General features: G+C 38.4%; 1 protein-coding gene across 1 annotated transcript in view; it reads right to left on the reverse strand.

Moving 5' to 3' along the window:
* Window positions 1-649: 649 nt before the first annotated feature.
* LOC126184864 (phosphoglucomutase) overlaps window positions 650-18,901 on the reverse strand; it is a 40,703-nt gene continuing 22,451 nt past the window's right edge. The window contains exons 9-11 of the mRNA XM_049927480.1: window positions 14,489-14,672; window positions 5,791-5,919; window positions 650-835 (exon numbers count right to left, since the gene is read on the reverse strand). Of these exons, the coding sequence (XP_049783437.1) occupies window positions 746-835; window positions 5,791-5,919; window positions 14,489-14,672 (403 nt within the window). The 3' untranslated portion in view covers window positions 650-745. The remainder of the gene's footprint in view (window positions 836-5,790; window positions 5,920-14,488; window positions 14,673-18,901) is intronic.

The following is an 18,901-nucleotide window of genomic DNA, read 5'->3' on the forward strand; positions in this document are numbered from 1 at the left end:
AGTAACTAAAATAACAGCTGTTAGGACACTGTTTACTTTATTTTGATGGCAGCATCTCCTAAGTTTAGATTTCAGAATATCTCGTTATGTACAACAAACGCTGCTTATGATCTTGACCTGAAAAATATGTATATCCTGTTAGCATTCACAAAGAGAAGTAGGTTACTGATAAATGAGCTTTTCTTGAAGATAATTGGCAAGGGATTGTTTGGCAGTCAAACAGGTGCCTCCTCCTAAAGTGAAAGTTTACTGCATGATTCACACTTTCTTAATTTGTTTTTGTGGGTACCGTGCAGAATAATAATTGAATAAGTAACACAGATGGACATTGTAATGGTTCCACATCAGCTGTTACACAGTCCCGAGTTCGAGTCTCGGTCGGGCACACAGTTTTAATCTGCCAGGAAGTTTCAGCTGTTGCACATATTTATATAGTTTTGCGCAATTGGTAATTTGTGGGCAACATGTCATAATACTGTATATCACACTAACTGCAGAAATGACAGTTCTGAAAATGGTCAAAATTGACCAACTGAGTGAAACTAAATTAAACACGTGTAAGCAACAACCAAGGTGGAACCATTACAATGCCCTTCAACAAATCTAAGGCTGTGGTACCAGACAGGAAGAAAATGATTATAACACCGTATTTTATGATAACAGCATACACAATATTTATTACTGTACAGACATTCCATACAAACATACATCACTGATAAAAACAACTTCAACAAATAATTTTCAATTATGTAATAACAGTAGGTTTGTCACGTCCAGTAAATTCTTGCAATCGAGCCAACTCCAAAGCGAGTGAGATAAGTGGCTTGAGGACAACCTGAAATCAAAATAAGAAACTATTATAAGGCAACAGCAGCAATGCTTTTAAAAGGACTACACTGAAGATATTAACACTGAGTGGATTCTGTTCCACTGTCACTCGTAGAAGACATACAATCTAAACTTTTATTAAAAACATTTTGTTGACTACCGTGAGGACAGAACTGACCCCATGATCCCCTTTAAGAAAGGATGTCTTATTTGTAATACAACTGGAGGGGAGGCCATATGTGACCTGAAACACACGACATGTTTCATTTAGAAGTGATCTCAATACAAGGTAGTAACAGTAGAGTCTTGATAGAGTTTTAGATTTTTACAGTTCTACTTGTTATCATTTTCTTGCTATCCTGTGCATATATTTGTGTTTATGCTGGTGTGGATGTGCAGGAAAATGAGTCCAATGACTTGTTACTGTGTTTTTCCTTTTTTGGCAAAATGTACTTTAAAACTGAAAGGGTGACTGCTTATTCAGTATTGTTATGAGTAGCATTAACTCACACAATTCTCACACCAAAAGTGAAACATTTCACAACATTTTCATTTTCACTGACATTGTTGAAAGACTCGTGGTTTGAAATAGATGATTCTGAACACTCAGGTGTGTGTTAAAATACAGTTGTTGACAATCATGATGTCAGTGGCACTGATTGTGATAGTAATGATAGAAACCTCTAGGTTTGGGTGCAGATGTCAATCTGTGGTCACGTGGGTACTGTATGATGTTAGTGGCAGACATGTGAAACAGATATTATAATAAAAGAAAACTTTGCATACAACAAGATGCTTCGAATCACTCTGTTTGCAATGTATTTTACAATAAGATGATTAATTTGGTTATGACTGAGGCCAACAGAAATACTACACAGAGGACAACCATGCAAGCCTAACCGCAGTGACTGTCACATTCTCGAATACAAATCACGTTTTGAATAACATTTTGGCAACAATAAAGAGATGAAATTACTGTGACGCTTTTCCAGTATTCGTATTTCACTGAGATGCCATTGTCAGCAAAATTTTTTTCACTAGACTGAGCTGCAAATTATCTGTATTCTGTTGGTGAAATGAAATGATTTTATTTATATTATTTCCAAGTATCTTGTTATTGTAATGAGACACAGCAGCGAATCATCAGAGTGCTTGTGGTACTAAACATGTTAAGCAATGTGCAATTAATATAAATGGTGGAAAGGCTTCCACGGTGATCCTCCAGATGCTCCAGTCACACCACTTAACAGTAATATTTCCATGGATCCATTTTAATGACTGTGCAGAGGGTTTCAGTGAGATTAAGTATGTATCAGCTAGCACAGTGCAAATTTTGCATTTGGAGCTTTTGATCCTTTCATAGTCATGGCATTATGTTGGTACAACTAATTCAGAAACAAAATGAATTGTTTTGAAAGCAATAATTTGATCTAGATACTTAGCAACAGTGGCTACCAATAGAAACCTTCTCATATAAAATTAGTGAATATGCCTCCCACTGCACCTACTGCCTGTGTAGTGTTCGGATTTGTTCTTACAGCACACAGATCAGGGAGGTTTGCAGTTAGTTGATATTATCACACTTAAACCAGTAACAGAGAGGTGGATATTTGGAAGCCTGTGGAAACATGCTTCATTCTGGTAGCTCAATATTAGAAGTCTTAACTAGTGATGGAATGCAGTTCTGCAAATTGGCCTTCATGTAAAGTATCAATTACGTGTCTTAATTTTGACTTAGGCTCATCCAACAAAAATGAAGTTAGATGCAAAATGAGTCCACTTGCAACACAGAAAATGCACACCATCATCAAATCACAACTGTAAAGCTGAGGTAGGATATGATATGGCGTAACAGGAGAAGGGTAAAATCACTGTCTGGTCATCTGTTTTAGGTTTTCTTTGGTAACTCAAAATCTCATAGGGTAAATGCCTTTCAATTTGTTGCTGTATCGGCAGCTGGTGTGTCAGCTTCGGTACTTGGATATTAATGTAACTTCTCATTTGGCATAATGAGGCTATGTGGAGCCCGTGCTATGTCATTACATACCAGGAGTGTCTTGTGTGGTAATTTAACCTGGGATTTCAATGTAAGTAATCAGTGAATCTAATTACTAGACTAAAGACATGACAATACCTTCCCCTCATCCATTTCCAATTGCTCTAGGGGCTCTCTGCAACACCTCACTGTTGGCACTAGTTCCTCAAAAGAAACCAGAGGAACTGGTATGCAAAGGATCTTGTGCCATCAAAACATCCCATCACTAAAGCAGCTAACATTTGAGCCTTCTTAAGGAGACCATTGACAACATAGGACACTGGCCATGGGAATTGTTTTGAACCCTTAAAAGTAACTGCATCTGTGTACCAAGTACACCTGGGAAAAAATTCCATTAAACATTCATGAACAAAAATGTGAAGATATAAATGGATAGCTGTTGAAGTGTTGAACTTCAAGAAGTCATGGAGAGAAGCTTTTGGAAAATCATTACTTTGTATTCATTTCTCAGAATCTTCAGAATGATGATTAAACATAAAAAGCTGGTACATACACTGCACACTGAAGGGGAGAAGGTATTGAAATGAAACTTCCCAGGTTGAGAGGGTATGTGATGTTATTTAAGTGATTACAAAATCGAGTCAAATGTATGAGTAACTTGATAGTATAAACTTATATATCAGTATGATGTTGCACCATCTATCACTGGATATATGCACCGACTCAGTTGGGAAGAGGGTCATAAAACCATTGTATCCTTTCCTAAAGCAATCTGGCCGACATTGGGTACTGCCACTGGGATAGAGCTGATACCTGATATGGTCCCACACATTCTATCAGGGACAGATCTTGCTGGCCATGTGAGTACCTCAACATCCACAGGCGACGACAGTTCATAGAGACATGTATTGTGTGGATGAGCATTACCCTGATGCAAAATATCACCACCTTACTTTTAGACGAGAATGCAGTATGTCCGTGGCATATCATCGAGCTGTCCTAGTTCCTGCATTCACTACCAACTGCGACCTGACAGCTTCCCCACACCACAGCACCAGGAGTAATACTGCTGTGCGATTCCGAAACAGAGCAAGAATGGGACCCCTCCCCAGATCGCCACCATACTCACCAACAACTCTCATCTGTGCTAGTGCAGAACTGATTCATGTGATGACATTTATAAGCTGTTCATGCTTCCTGGTCATGGCACTACTCCAAACACAGCCATTTTCATTGTGTTAACAGCAGTCTTTCTTGTTGTACTCTCCCATCGATGGTGCGGCATAACACAATTTTGCAGGGAGTTCATTATTTGTTCTAGGATGGCAGGCGTGCATGTGAAAGGACTATGGTATGCATGGTGCACAATATAGCTATGCACTTTAGGGTGGTCAGGTGTGGTCAACCAGAACCTTGCTGACGAGTAAGCCTGCTCCCACGTTGCTGTGAGACCACTCACATTCTGTCAGGGGCTGGTAACTCTGTCTCTCAATAGTATGCAGCATCTCCATTTCCTTCTCAGTGACCACTCTATATCTGACACTGTTCACACTCTTAGATATCCTACATGGACTGGTAACAACACTAAACACAAACAACACCAATGCACTTTGTTGGCCATTTTCATGTCACAGAGAATTGCAGGTCTTAGTCATTTATATACTCATGTACTCATCCAACATGATAGTTTTGTGCATCGCTTTTCAAATTAATATTCATTCTTATGCATAAATTATTTCACATCAGGGTTTGTGATACTGCAATGATTGAACATCGTAGCCCTTTTAAAACTGAGATATCAAACTTAGTGAAACTTAGAACTTTGAAGAAATCTGTATAGATGAGTGGGTTGTTGACAAATCTGAAAGCTCCTCACGAAGGAAAATTAGTAACAGAGGACATCATGAAAACGAGGAAATATATTCTGCTGTACTGTGCAATTCATTGCCTCTAATACCACTTAATAATTGACTCATAATGTATGTATCCTCACTGGAGTCCTTTTTCATGCTTTTATCAGGCGAAATTGGTTTACTATTTGTATAATCAAACCCATTTATGTCAACCACAAATGTAACATTAATTAAAACCTGCAGCTGCATAATAATGTAACTTAAGATACTTCATAATAATCCACACAGTTCTGGAAAACAAGTTGTGCGCCTGTAACTAATGTTTTAGGAAACAACTCTTCCACTACCACACTTTATTTATTAAGTCACAACTAGTTTCAAGGCTGAAGCCTCATTGTTAAGTTCTCATGCAAGTTGTTATGTTATATGGCATATATATCAGTCAGATCACAACTAACACATATTTCCTAACTAGTTAACAGCCAGACAAAAATCAATTTTTGTAACATCTATTTCTCCCTCTGTAAAAAAGAATTGTATTGTTTTGGTCATTTAGCTGTTTGAACTCAAGAACTCTTAATATTTTTTGCAATGCAGTTTTTTTTGTGGTTCACTGCTCTTTATTTACATGTTTAATAGTGTTGCAAAGAAATCTGTTACTACCACATTCACAATCACCTCAAATATCATTCAGACGATATTTTTTTACCATTTTCCAAAAATGAATGCTAAGAACACAGCTCTGTAGAAACTGTTGACAAAATAATTCATAATTTAAGGTACAGGTCTCTATAGTCTCAAGAACTGTATGTGTGTTTTATGTGAATAAATTGGAAGTAAAATCGGTTTTTCATGAATGACAGAAACATTACTCCAATCATCAATCTCCTTTTATTTATGAATTAAAGTCCAATAATTGCATTCTGAGATACTAATATATGTAAAATATTATGTATATTTCACTTTCTCTCTGTGCCTCATGAAATCATAAGAGATTCATTTAAAAAATAAATCATCTTTCTTTAATTCCATAATATGGCATACACAAAGCCAGAAAACATCTAATAAGAAGAAATTACAATAATTTACAAGTATAGTAAATATATTACTTACCTGAGGCTCTTCTGTGTATGCTTGTGGCTCATAGCTCTCAATATACACTCTAACAGTAGCACCACTACTGCCAGTACCACTAAGACGATACACTATACGTGACCCATCCTCGAAAAGAACACGGATTCCCTATGGAGACATCAACATACAATACATTATATCTCAGTGGAAGGAAAACTTGACTAATGTTAATAACTTATTTGTGAAAGTTATCAAATATTCATAATTACTAGGGACCTGAAAATTCACATTTGCTATAAATACAAACACAACGCATATTCTGCCTCAAAATGCAAATTTATGTATAACAAATGTTGTTTCATAGTTAACAGTATCCAGATGAACAATTTCATGAGGGATGGTTTGAAATTGCTTTATTTTCTCAATGTAAACATTGAAACAGTAATCAGTTTGTGATTACTGGTATAGCACAGCATCTGGAAAAGCCAAACAGGAAAAAGAATGTGTGTAGGAATGTGTCTCCAAAATAAACAGCACACCTCTACATGAACACAGAGAACACAAGTTATGCTCTGGAGCCACATCAAACAATGAGTGGGTACAAGTTGTGTATAGCAGTGCAGGACTCAGCTGTGGGACATACCACCATAGAACAATGAAATGCTCCTAGCTGAATGTTGTATTCTGAAAAATTACACCACTTTAATGTGGTAATTTTAGATTTTGAATATTTGAACTATTGTTGCACAAGGTAATGGTAGAGGTTGTGCCTGAACAACTTCATTTACAATGCTGTCAACCTTGGCAAGCAACTGTACGGTAGCCACTATCAATTGCTTTGTACGCTTGGCTTTTCTTCGCTCTGTGCATAGCTCATTTTCTTTTCTTATTCTAAAATGAGTAAAAACACTGATCTTGATCCATTGCAGATTTTGAGTATGACTCTCACAACACCAGAATGGATCAGCAATTCCTACAACCACGTCAGTTCTGCTTTCGCAGAAACAAAGAACATGGGTATAGGCTGGGTGCCCTGTCAGAAGGAGGTGGGGCTTGATCCCACACCCCTCAGGTGGTCAAAGTCATTTGTTTAAGCTCACGAACACCTGCCTTGTAGTATTGGTTGCAGTTTCCGTACTACAGCGACGAGGAAACATAACCCGTCAACGCATTTCGATTAAACCGAGAATCTTCCTGTAAAATGCAAATAGAGCTATTTCAATCCTGCTTCTACTTCAAGTACTAGTCAGTTCTATCTGTACCACTGTCAAGAATTGGTCATATGGTTCATAAAAGGGCTCTGCAGTATGCTTCTCAGAGCTTGCTTGCAACAGATTCGAAATCACTGTTCTGCAAATTTTGCAATTATCGCACTGGATGTGAAAAGAAAGATAACCGTTGAGAAAAACTTTAAATTAAAGAAACTTTGTTCACTGGTGAGAAAAAGCTGCTGCATCTCAACAGAAACAATTATCTGTTGAACACCTACTAAAGAAGAAAACAAGCAAAGACTAATGCAATTTTGTCATATGATGACATGATGGAGACCGTGGCTGTTGTTTGAAGACAAATGTTGATGGTGTTAGGACAGCAACCAGCCACAAATTTACTTTCAGTTCCTTTATTCAAAGGGTACCGTTACCGGTTTCGAATCATTGTGATTCATCTTCAGACAGTTTATACTGAGGTGACAAAATTCGTGAGATAGCGCTATGCACATGTACAGAAGGTGCATTGGTGAAGCTGTCATTAGTACTCAAGTGACTTATGTGAAAAGGTTTCCAACATAGATGGCTGTGCAATGGTAATAACATACTCTGAACACAGAATGGTTAGTAGGAGCTAGACACATGGGCATTCCATTTCAGAAATTGTTAGGATATTCAATATTCAGAGATCCACAGTGTCAAGAGTGTGCCGAGAATCCCAAATTTCAGGCATTACCTCTCACCATGGACAACACAGTGGCCGGTGGCCTTTACTTAACAACTGAGAGCAGCAGCATTTGCATAGAGTTGTTAGTGCTAACAGATGAGCAACACTGTGTGAAATGACTGCAGAAATCAGTGTGGGACGTACGATTAATGTATCCATTAGGACAGTGCGGAAAAAAATGTGGTGTTAATGGGCTATGACAGCAGACGATCAACATGAGTGCCTTTTCTAACAGCACAGCATCACCTGCAGTGCCTCTCCTCGGCTTGTGATCATATCTGTTGGACGCTAGATGACTGGAAAATCATGGTCTGATCAGATGAGTCCCAATTTCAGTTGGTAAGAGCAGATGGTAGGGTTCGAGTGTGACACAGACTCCATGAAGCCATGGACCAGAGTTTTCAACAAGGGACTGTGCAAACTGGTGGTAATTCCATAATGGTGTGGGATGTGTTTACATGGAATGAACTTGGTCCTCTGGTGCAACTAAACTGGTCATTGGCTGGAAATGGTTAAGTATGGCTACTTGGAGACCATTTGCAGCCATTAACGGACTTCGTTTCCAAACAATGATGTCATGTCATGGAGTTACAATTGGTGTGGAGAACGTTCTGGACAATTCAAGTGAATGATTTGCCTAACATGAATCCCATCAAACATTTATGTGGTATATTAGAAAGGTCAGTTTGTGCATGAAATCTTTGTGCATGAAATCCTTCATAGACAACACTTTCGCTATTAAGGACTGCCTAATGGTAAGGTGACCACTGGGGATAAGTGGGAAATCTGGGACCGAGTCTTGATCCAGCACAGATTTTCGTTGTTGTCATTCCATTATACACCTGATGGTTGTCCATATTCACAATTACAAATACATTTCACATATTTCATAACGGCTGTAGTCATCACAGGAATGTTCCTTTGGACATGCGCATGCATGTCCAAAGGAGCATTGCATTGAAATTCAGAATAACACAGGCACTTGTTTCAAGATTGTAAAACAGCATCCATTGTCGTTGTTGAAATTAAAGTGCTGCTCAAGCCATCATTGTGTATCAGTATCACCTAGCAAAATGCCTCACACATAGCCATGAGGTCATAGGGCAGTATTCATGGCATCTGCCTGGAGGACGCTTCCCACATTTTCAAGTCATAATGCAGGACTGTGCACAGATCCCACAGAAATACTTTTCACACACTGTCTGTGATCTTCCAAAACAATAGTTTTCACTCATGTGACCATGTTATCAGACCAGTTGCTGTGAAGGCAAAATTGTTTTCTTCTTTGAGTTTTCACACCCATGAATGCACATCCGTGACACTGTCACCACACATCTATCTCGACTGGCCATGAATTTCAACTGGTATCACACCTTGCAAGTGGAGAAAACGAATGATTACTCACTGTTCTTGTAATGGAAAAATCATTTGTGGTATTAAAGTCACTCCTCACTCACAGCCTAGAATCATATTTGCAGTACAGTGCTGCCATCTGTGTCTTTCACACACAAAAATGTCCATGTCGTTTAAGCAAAATTTAAGGTTTCACTCTGCTTCTGGTTTTGAGAAAGAAAGTCGGGGGACCTCAAAAGTTGAACACACCTGGTAGCGCATGCTCAGTAACTGAGTTCCTTCCTAAGTTGGTCAATTATTCTGTGTCCATTCATGTCTTGACCTGTTTAGTAGTAACCACTCCTATATAAAAAAGATGCCATGTAGTAAACTTGTAATTATATAGGACTTATATAATATATATAATATTATAGGATTTATTACTTGTGGTCCCAGCAAAATTGAACCTCCTGAAGGTAAGTGTTGGTCAGACCTTCTGTCTCTTTGTAATTTTAACACTTTTCTCAACTGAAGTATCACTTATTTTACCTCTGTAAATACTTCATATATGTGAAAAATGCCAAGTTGAACTGTGGTCCATATTCCTTATTAAATTTTAAGTTTCTCTGTTATTGGAGGAAACCATGATTGCACCAAAAGGACTATTGCCTAGTGAAGCCCATTGGTATCCAAATCAACCTCCCACTTGATTACAGATTTACATTTATTCCAAACAGTTAGAAGTTTGCTTTGAACTGGCACTACTCTTTACTGCTGAAATAATGTTGCTGCTACTGTTCTCAAGATTATGAACTTGACACTCAACTGAAAGGTTCTTAGCTATGATTTTATCTGCTTAAACTGTTACGTTAAATGATGAGTTACATTAGTATTCACGTGAAAAGAAAGAACATTTGTCTCGTGTCCAAGTTAATTCATTCATTAGGGAGCTGAAAATGTAGCATCATTTTTTTTTATAAATGATTAGATGTATAATTTTTAAAAGTTTGCCACATTATGTGCCTGAAGATGAAAAATTATTGTAAAAATAAAAGAACACTGACTGGAGATTATAAGAGAGAATAAATACTTTTTGTTCTTTACAGCAAGAGCTAACTTAGTGGAATATTTGCTTTTCCAAAACTTAACCAGTTTTTCCCCAGGATAGTCTTTGCTTATGTTGATGGTGCTAGGACAGCAACCAGCCACAAATCTACTTTCAGTTCCTTTATTCAAAGGGTACTGTTACTGGTTTCGAATCATGATTCATCCTCAGACGGTTTACACGCTTTCTTTATGACCCATGGTGCGTTTTTTACAGATTAATTGTTGTGAAACGTCGGTTTGGAGTGTTTGTTTTCATTACATTCTTCCAACAGATGTAAATGCATTTCCACTGCATTCTTATTGTTGCACAGGTAAATTGTTCTCACTGGACACTTTAGATTTGTCATTGAGAAGATTTCTACCACGCACATGTTTTGATACGTACATAGGTATGTATCAAAACATGGAGTGCGTGGTAGAAATCTTCTCAATGACAAATCTAAAGTGTCCAGTGAGAACAATTTACCTGTGCAACAATAAGAATGCAGTGGAAATGCATTTACATCTGTTGGAAGAATGTCATGAAAACAAACACTCCAAACCGACGTTTCACAACAATTAATCTGTAAAAAACGCACCATGGGTCATAAAGAAAGCGTGTAAACCGTCTGAGGATGAATCATGATTCGAAACCAGTAACAGTACCCTTTGAATAAAGGAACTGAAAGTAGATTTGTGGCTGGTTGCTGTCCTAGCACCATCAACATAAGCAAAGACTATCCTGGGGAAAAACTGGTTAAGTTTTGGAAAAGCAAATATTCCACTAAGTTAGCTCTTGCTGTAAAGAACAAAAAGTATTTATTCTCTCTTATAATCTCCAGTCAGTGTTCTTTTATTTTTACAATAATTTTTCATCTTCAGGCACATAATGTGGCAAACTTTTAAAAATTATACATCTAATCATTTATAAAAAAAAATGATGCTACATTTTCAGCTCCCTAATGAATGAATTAACTTGGACACGAGACAAATGTTCTTTCTTTTCACGTGAATACTAATGTAACTCATCATTTAACGTAACAGTTTAAGCAGATAAAATCATAGCTAAGAACCTTTCAGTTGAGTGTCAAGTTCATAATCTTGAGAACAGTAGCAGCAACATTATTTCAGCAGTAAAGAGTAGTGCCAGTTCAAAGCAAACTTCTAACTGTTTGGAATAAATGTAAATCTGTAATCAAGTGGGAGGTTGATTTGGATACCAATGGGCTTCACTAGGCAATAGTCCTTTTGGTGCAATCATGGTTTCCTCCAATAACAGAGAAACTTAAAATTTAATAAGGAATATGGACCACAGTTCAACTTGGCATTTTTCACATATATGAAGTATTTACAGAGGTAAAATAAGTGATACTTCAGTTGAGAAAAGTGTTAAAATTACAAAGAGACAGAAGGTCTGACCAACACTTACCTTCAGGAGGTTCAATTTTGCTGGGACCACAAGTAATAAATCCTATAATATTATATATATTATATAAGTCCTATATAATTACAAGTTTACTACATGGCATCTTTTTTATATAGGAGTGGTTACTACTAAACAGGTCAAGACATGAATGGACACAGAATAATTGACCAACTTAGGAAGGAACTCAGTTACTGAGCATGCGCTACCAGGTGTGTTCAACTTTTGAGGTCCCCCGACTTTCTTTCTCAAAACCAGAAGCAGAGTGAAACCTTCAATTTTGCTTAAACGACATGGACATTTTTGTGTGTGAAAGACACAGATGGCAGCACTGTACTGCAAATATGATTCTAGGCTGTGAGTGAGGAGTGACTTTAATACCACAAATGATTTTTCCATTACAAGAACAGTGAGTAATCATTCGTTTTCTCCACTTGCAAGGTGTGATACCAGTTGAAATTCATGGCCAGTCGAGATAGATGTGTGGTGACAGTGTCACGGATGTGCATTCATGGGTGTGAAAACTCAAAGAAGAAAACAATTTTGCCTTCACAGCAACTGGTCTGATAACATGGTCACATGAGTGAAAACTATTGTTTTGGAAGATCACAGACAGTGTGTGAAAAGTATTTCTGTGGGATCTGTGCACAGTCCTGCATTATGACTTGAAAATGTGGGAAGCGTCCTCCAGGCAGATGCCATGAATACTGCCCTATGACCTCATGGCTATGTGTGAGGCATTTTGCTAGGTGATACTGATACACAATGATGGCTTGAGCAGCACTTTAATTTCAACAACGACAATGGATGCTGTTTTACAATCTTGAAACAAGTGCCTGTGTTATTCTGAATTTCAATGCAATGCTCCTTTGGACATGCATGCGCATGTCCAAAGGAACATTCCTGTGATCACTACAGCCGTTATGAAATATGTGAAATGTATTTGTAATTGTGAATATGGACAACCATCAGGTGTATAATGGAATGACAACAACGAAAATCTGTGCTGGATCAAGACTCGGTCCCAGATTTCCCACTTATCCCCAGTGGTCACCTTACCATTAGGCAGTCCTTAATAGCGAAAGTGTTGTCTATGAAGGATTTCATGCACAAAGATTTCATGCACAAACTGACCTTTCTAATATACCACATAAATGTTTGATGGGATTCATGTTAGGCAAATCATTCACTTGAATTGTCCAGAACGTTCTCCACACCAATTGTAACTCCATGACATGACATCATTGTTTGGAAACGAAGTCCGTTAATGGCTGCAAATGGTCTCCAAGTAGCCATACTTAACCATTTCCAGCCAATGACCAGTTTAGTTGCACCAGAGGACCAAGTTCATTCCATGTAAACACATCCCACACCATTATGGAATTACCACCAGTTTGCACAGTCCCTTGTTGAAAACTCTGGTCCATGGCTTCATGGAGTCTGTGTCACACTCGAACCCTACCATCTGCTCTTACCAACTGAAATTGGGACTCATCTGATCAGACCATGATTTTCCAGTCATCTAGCGTCCAACAGATATGATCACAAGCCGAGGAGAGGCACTGCAGGTGATGCTGTGCTGTTAGAAAAGGCACTCATGTTGATCGTCTGCTGTCATAGCCCATTAACACCACATTTTTTTCCGCACTGTCCTAATGGATACATTAATCGTACGTCCCACACTGATTTCTGCAGTCATTTCACACAGTGTTGCTCATCTGTTAGCACTAACAACTCTATGCAAATGCTGCTGCTCTCAGTTGTTAAGTAAAGGCCACCGGCCACTGTGTTGTCCATGGTGAGAGGTAATGCCTGAAATTTGGGATTCTCGGCACACTCTTGACACTGTGGATCTCTGAATATTGAATATCCTAACAATTTCTGAAATGGAATGCCCATGTGTCTAGCTCCTACTAACCATTCTGTGTTCAGAGTATGTTATTACCATTGCACAGCCATCTATGTTGGAAACCTTTTCACATAAGTCACTTGAGTACTAATGACAGCTTCACCAATGCACCTTCTGTACATGTGCATAGCGCTATCTCACTAATTTTGTCACCTCAGTATAAAGTGTTCACCACCCTGAATCAAATCAGAAACCATGACTGAATAAAAACTTTACTAGACAGCAATGTTTGATCCATGAGCAGCTTAGTTTCTGCCTACTGTCCACACATATGACAACCCATAATCAGTTACCAGAGCCCTCATCAATTTCTAAATCTAGCAATAGCATATTTGAATTATTTCAGTTCATCAGTGTGTGAAATTGTCCTGGATCATCATCTGCAATTGGTTAATCAAAAGTGGAAAAATATTTTTTGAATGAGAAAGGTGGTGACTGCTCAAGGATTTCAGTCATGCTGTCACTTAGATTGATCATTTCGTGATGAATAAAGGTTTGATTATGGCCGCACGTGTTGGAATCAGTCATCTTGTAAAGGACTTGTGTAGCTGTGACTGCAAATAAATCGTGCAGAATACCAAGTACTGTTACTGTCTTCTTAGAGGATGAATATTCTGATGTAATGTAATGTAATAAAGTATCTGTGCACTGATGTTCCTCCATCACTTTTACTTCTAGCTGACAGTTTTCTTACAGCATATCTCTTTGGTTATGTCCGCAGCTGTAAGTAATACAACACATCACTATTTTCTACAGTTTCTTACCCTGTGAGTTTTACTGACATACAAAAATACGGGAATAAATAGTGGCAGTGCTTAACTCTTCCTACTCAGTCACAAAAAATAAAATATGGGTTGGAACATTTCAGCTTATCTTAGCAATATTACAAATGCTGAAGTCACTATGTGCATGTAATTGAGAGAACTGTATGAAATACAAAGAAGGGTAAAAATGGTAAGGTTACGTTTGAAAGCCAGTGATTGAAACTGGCAAGCACACATTTTTAAAGCTAAAGAGAGATATATAGTTATGTTTACACAACTTTTTATTACCTGTTTTGTTGCAACACTCCCATCAATTAAATCAGTGAACTGAAAATTGTCACCAAGTTTGACAACATATTTCCTTCCATTGGAGGAAAGTTCTTTGCCCTTGAAGGCTCCAGATGTAGCCAGGGCTTCTAATTCTGCCATCATTTTGTTGCAAGGATCACTTTCACAGTTTTCATAATCATACCTAAAAATAATTTAACATAAAAAGTAATGAAGACTGACTGACACACACACACACACACACACACACACACACACACACACCTAATTAAATTAAAACTATAATAATTTCATTCATATCATAAAAATTGTGTTAAAAATCATGTTGAAAATACACATTATCTAAAAAAACTAAAGTAATATGTCACATAAATGTGGCTGGCACAGCACTTAAAAAAAAAAAACTAAATGAGGCAGACCCCCAGCAAATATGTTAACATCCTATGTCATCAATTTAAGAACACCAGACCTAAAAAAAGCTTTTACAATTCTGTTGCACATCCTCACTTTAAATTAAGGTCATATTTCTTCGAAAAACCTGTGGTTGCTATTTTGTCTAAATACAGGATGACTTTTTCCACCGTGTACGAACTCTAGGGCTGATTGATGAGAGGATACAGAACAAAAAAGTTCTAGTGAACTTATTTCTGGAAATGCATGGGTTTCATGCTAGAGACCATTTATTGAGTCACTTTGTTACAGAGACTGTGGTCTAATACACGCTGTACCATGCAGCCACAGTTACAGTATGCATGGTTTCCTTCTAGAGGGTGGTACTGTTCCTCATACGTCACATCCTAGCACCCTCTCCTGCCATAGTAATTGGTAATATTGAGTCCGATTCAGTTACCTTGGTGGTTCACCTCACCTTGTAGTGGATGTGAGAAAGCACTGTACATGATAGTTGTGTATTTGAACCAAGAGCTGGCCGACATGGTGTTTACTTATGGAAAGGCAACTGGCAATGAGCAGCAGGCAGCAAGTTTGTATCACGAGACCTATCCATGCCGACCACAACTGCAGCATTCAATGTTAACAACAGTGTTTCACTGTTTGTCTGAGAGTGGGTCATTTCAGGAAACATGAAATCATGAAGGACTTACCTGAAGTGCTAAGACACCAGACTTGGAGGAAAACATGATTAACACTGTTGAAGGCAACCACAGTGTCAGTATCAGACAGTTGGTCCACCAGAAAAGTGTAAGACAGATGACCGTGTGGAACATTCTCCACAACAATTGTTACTACCCTTACTACTTGCCGGCCGGTGTGGCCGTGCGGTTCTAGGCGCTTCAGTCTGGAACCGCGTGACCGCTACGGTCGCTGGTTCGAATCCTGCCTCGGGCATGGAAGTGTGTGATGTTCTTAGGTTAGTTAGGTTTACGTAGTTCTAAGTTCTAGGGGACTGATGACCATAGATGTTGAGTCCCATAGTGCTCAGAGCCATTTGAACCTTACTACTTACAGTGTATGCAGGGCTTACTAGCGACAGACTTTCCACATCGGGAGTGCTTGTCACTGGTTTCTTAACCAGGTAACCATGATTCTGGGGTTTGTGTCATCCATCCTATTCACAAATCAGGCCACCGTTACATGGAGTGGTATCTTTAACTTTCATAACACAACAGTCATCTATGGGATAATATGGAGAACCCCTATGATATGGTGACAGAGAATCATCAGCATCGGTGCAGCCAGGATGTGTGGGCCAGCATAATTTGTGACCTTATTTTGGGAGCAGTCCTCCTTTCACGTTGCCTAACAGGCTGGAACTATCTGTGTTTCATGCAGGTGACTTTTGCCTCTCTTGCTGGAAAAGTGCCATTGAGGATTCGAAGGTTTATAAGGGTGCTATATGATGGTGCTACAGCCCACTTCGTCATTAATGTCCAGATGCATCTCAATCTTGTCTTCCCTGGTAGATGGATCCCTGGTCAATAGATCAGACAAGCGGGTCCAGTTGCATGGCCTGTTCATTCACCAGATCTCAATTCATGTGATTTTTGGTTATGGGGCTATCTCAAAAGTATTGTGTATGCAGAGCCCATTCCAGATGTGGAGACACTGGAGCAGCATGTTCATGCTCCCTTTGAACTGTTCGGATGCAGCCTGGCCAATGTGAACGTGTGAGGCAAAACATGCTACAGCGCATACACACATGCCTTTAGGCACATGGAAACCATGTTCAACACATACTGTAACTGTGGCTGCATGGAACAGTGTGTATTAGACCACAGTCTCTGTGACAATGTATAATGGAATAAATGGTCTCTAGCATGGAAACCATGCATTTCTGGACATAAGTTCATTAGACTTTTATGTTCCATATCCTCTTATCGATCAATCCCTATAGTTTGTACATGGTGAAAAAAATCACCCTGTATACGACATTCAGTTAAAATATGAACTGAACTGCTTAGTCAGTAACACTACAAGAACAACCTGCCATTTTATCCTCTTGTTAGAGGAGATGGTCATGTTTCATCAGGCATAAAAGTATAAGGAAAACTCCGCTCATCAAAACAGCTGAAAAAGGTAGGTTCAGAGGAAGAAACTTCATTTGCCGTCTCCAGCCAGTCATTCTCCCACATGAAGATGATTTTTAGGCACACACTCCCATTTCAGGAATCAGAGCAAAAGTTTCAATAGTTTTATCCACCAATGCGTTCATTCAGAGCATGTAATTCTGCGCTGTGGAATGAATCTTCTTTAAAAGTTGCGTACTGAAAACTACTGACCAACAGTCCCTTTGTCTCATACAATGTGGCACTCAAGAATACTGATCACAGTCAGAGCTGTTGCTTTTAAATGTTGTAGTCAAGTCAGTTTATCACTGCAATTAAATCCACAATATATCACAGAATTTTTAGAATTGTTCAAACGGCATTCATTCAGGAAAGCTTAAAACACTTTTATTAAAACTAACACACCTATTCCTGAGTCAAAAGTTACAACCTGTGTTCTCCGTAAACTTCTCTAACTTCACTGTCAGTTGTCACTGACAAATTTTTGTAAGAGTGATGGAAGAGGGGGCTTAAAACAGAAAAGTCATTTACAAATTAAAGGCAAGGCACAGGCTTCCTTTTGTCGGATATTATATACTTTGGACAAGGAAATACCATTTGTGGTACCGTCTACATACGTTACACCAGCATGTAGTATTGAAGACAGCCTCCTCAAAAACAAAAAATGTAACTATCGGACGGTTAATACATAATCAAGCATAATGTAAAGTGAGGAGTGAAACCTTCTGTGTTCATACTGATAATGCCTATCGAGATACTTGGATTTTAATGTCTAAATCAGGCAACAGTTCACCACTAACTCCAAGATATTTCTTATGATACCAGTGAAAGCAGCAACTGCTGGGGTTAGTATGAACCTTTCAAAGTTTAAGTGAGATTTAAAATTACTACTGCCAACAATCTAGAAATGTTCTAATCACTTATAAATATCAAAGAAAATTCCCTGTGCAGTGTTGCAACATGGTTTATTATTTCTTACTGACAGCAGGTGTTGTGTCTGGAACACCTACCTCTCTTTCTCTTAAGGTTGCAGGCTTTATTGCAAGTTATAGAAAACCCAAGAGGCATTCCATTATAAACATACTTCATAGATTTTAGAGTTCTTAGCAGTCCTTTGTGTGTAGAAGACAGATAATTTTGCAAATCTCTTCTCTTTGACAATGCAAGTATTATTCCACAAAATATGTGTTGTACCACTTTTTGTAATAGATTTTTCACCAAGAGGGCTCTGCTGTTGAATTCTCAATATGTGGAGTGTTAAAGCTTCATTACAGCCTACAACCCTAGTTCCTGGTAGTTTTTTCAGTTATTATGACCCATATTGAGTCCACAAAATGCATGAGAAATAATGATCAGCACAAGGCCTGGGCAACCTTAATACAACAAGAATACAGCAGGAGCCCCAAGGATTGTCTTTTACTGGTAGCAGGATTCCTAGGGATTGTCCACTACCAATTGTTTTGTATCAATAGCATCCACCTCATTGGTGTGCAGATCACCTTGTGGCTGAGATTTGTTTCATAGAAATCTTACATGTTCTTAGCGATTACACCAACGCTGTACACACAGTATTCCATCATCATGCTCTACTGTGGACACACAAGCATGTCAAAACCTTACACTGGTAGAGGCAATGGCCAGCACACAACTCAAAAACCCTGACTTCTTAAAGCTTAATGCAACTGCTGTGAAATTGAGAGAGGTATGAAATTTGCTCTCACTCCAAGTTACAGGTAATATTTTTCTTTCTTTCTTTCTTTCTTTCTTTCTTTCTTTCTTTCTTTCTTTTTTTAGCCTAAGAATGAAGAATTTTTTAAACTGAAACTGCACTATTAGTCACAACAACACTAAACACTACACCAACAAGTGAAAACTAAATTAAACATTG

This window comes from Schistocerca cancellata, chromosome 4 (genome assembly GCF_023864275.1).
Source record: "Schistocerca cancellata isolate TAMUIC-IGC-003103 chromosome 4, iqSchCanc2.1, whole genome shotgun sequence".
NCBI lineage: Eukaryota > Metazoa > Arthropoda > Insecta > Orthoptera > Acrididae > Schistocerca > Schistocerca cancellata.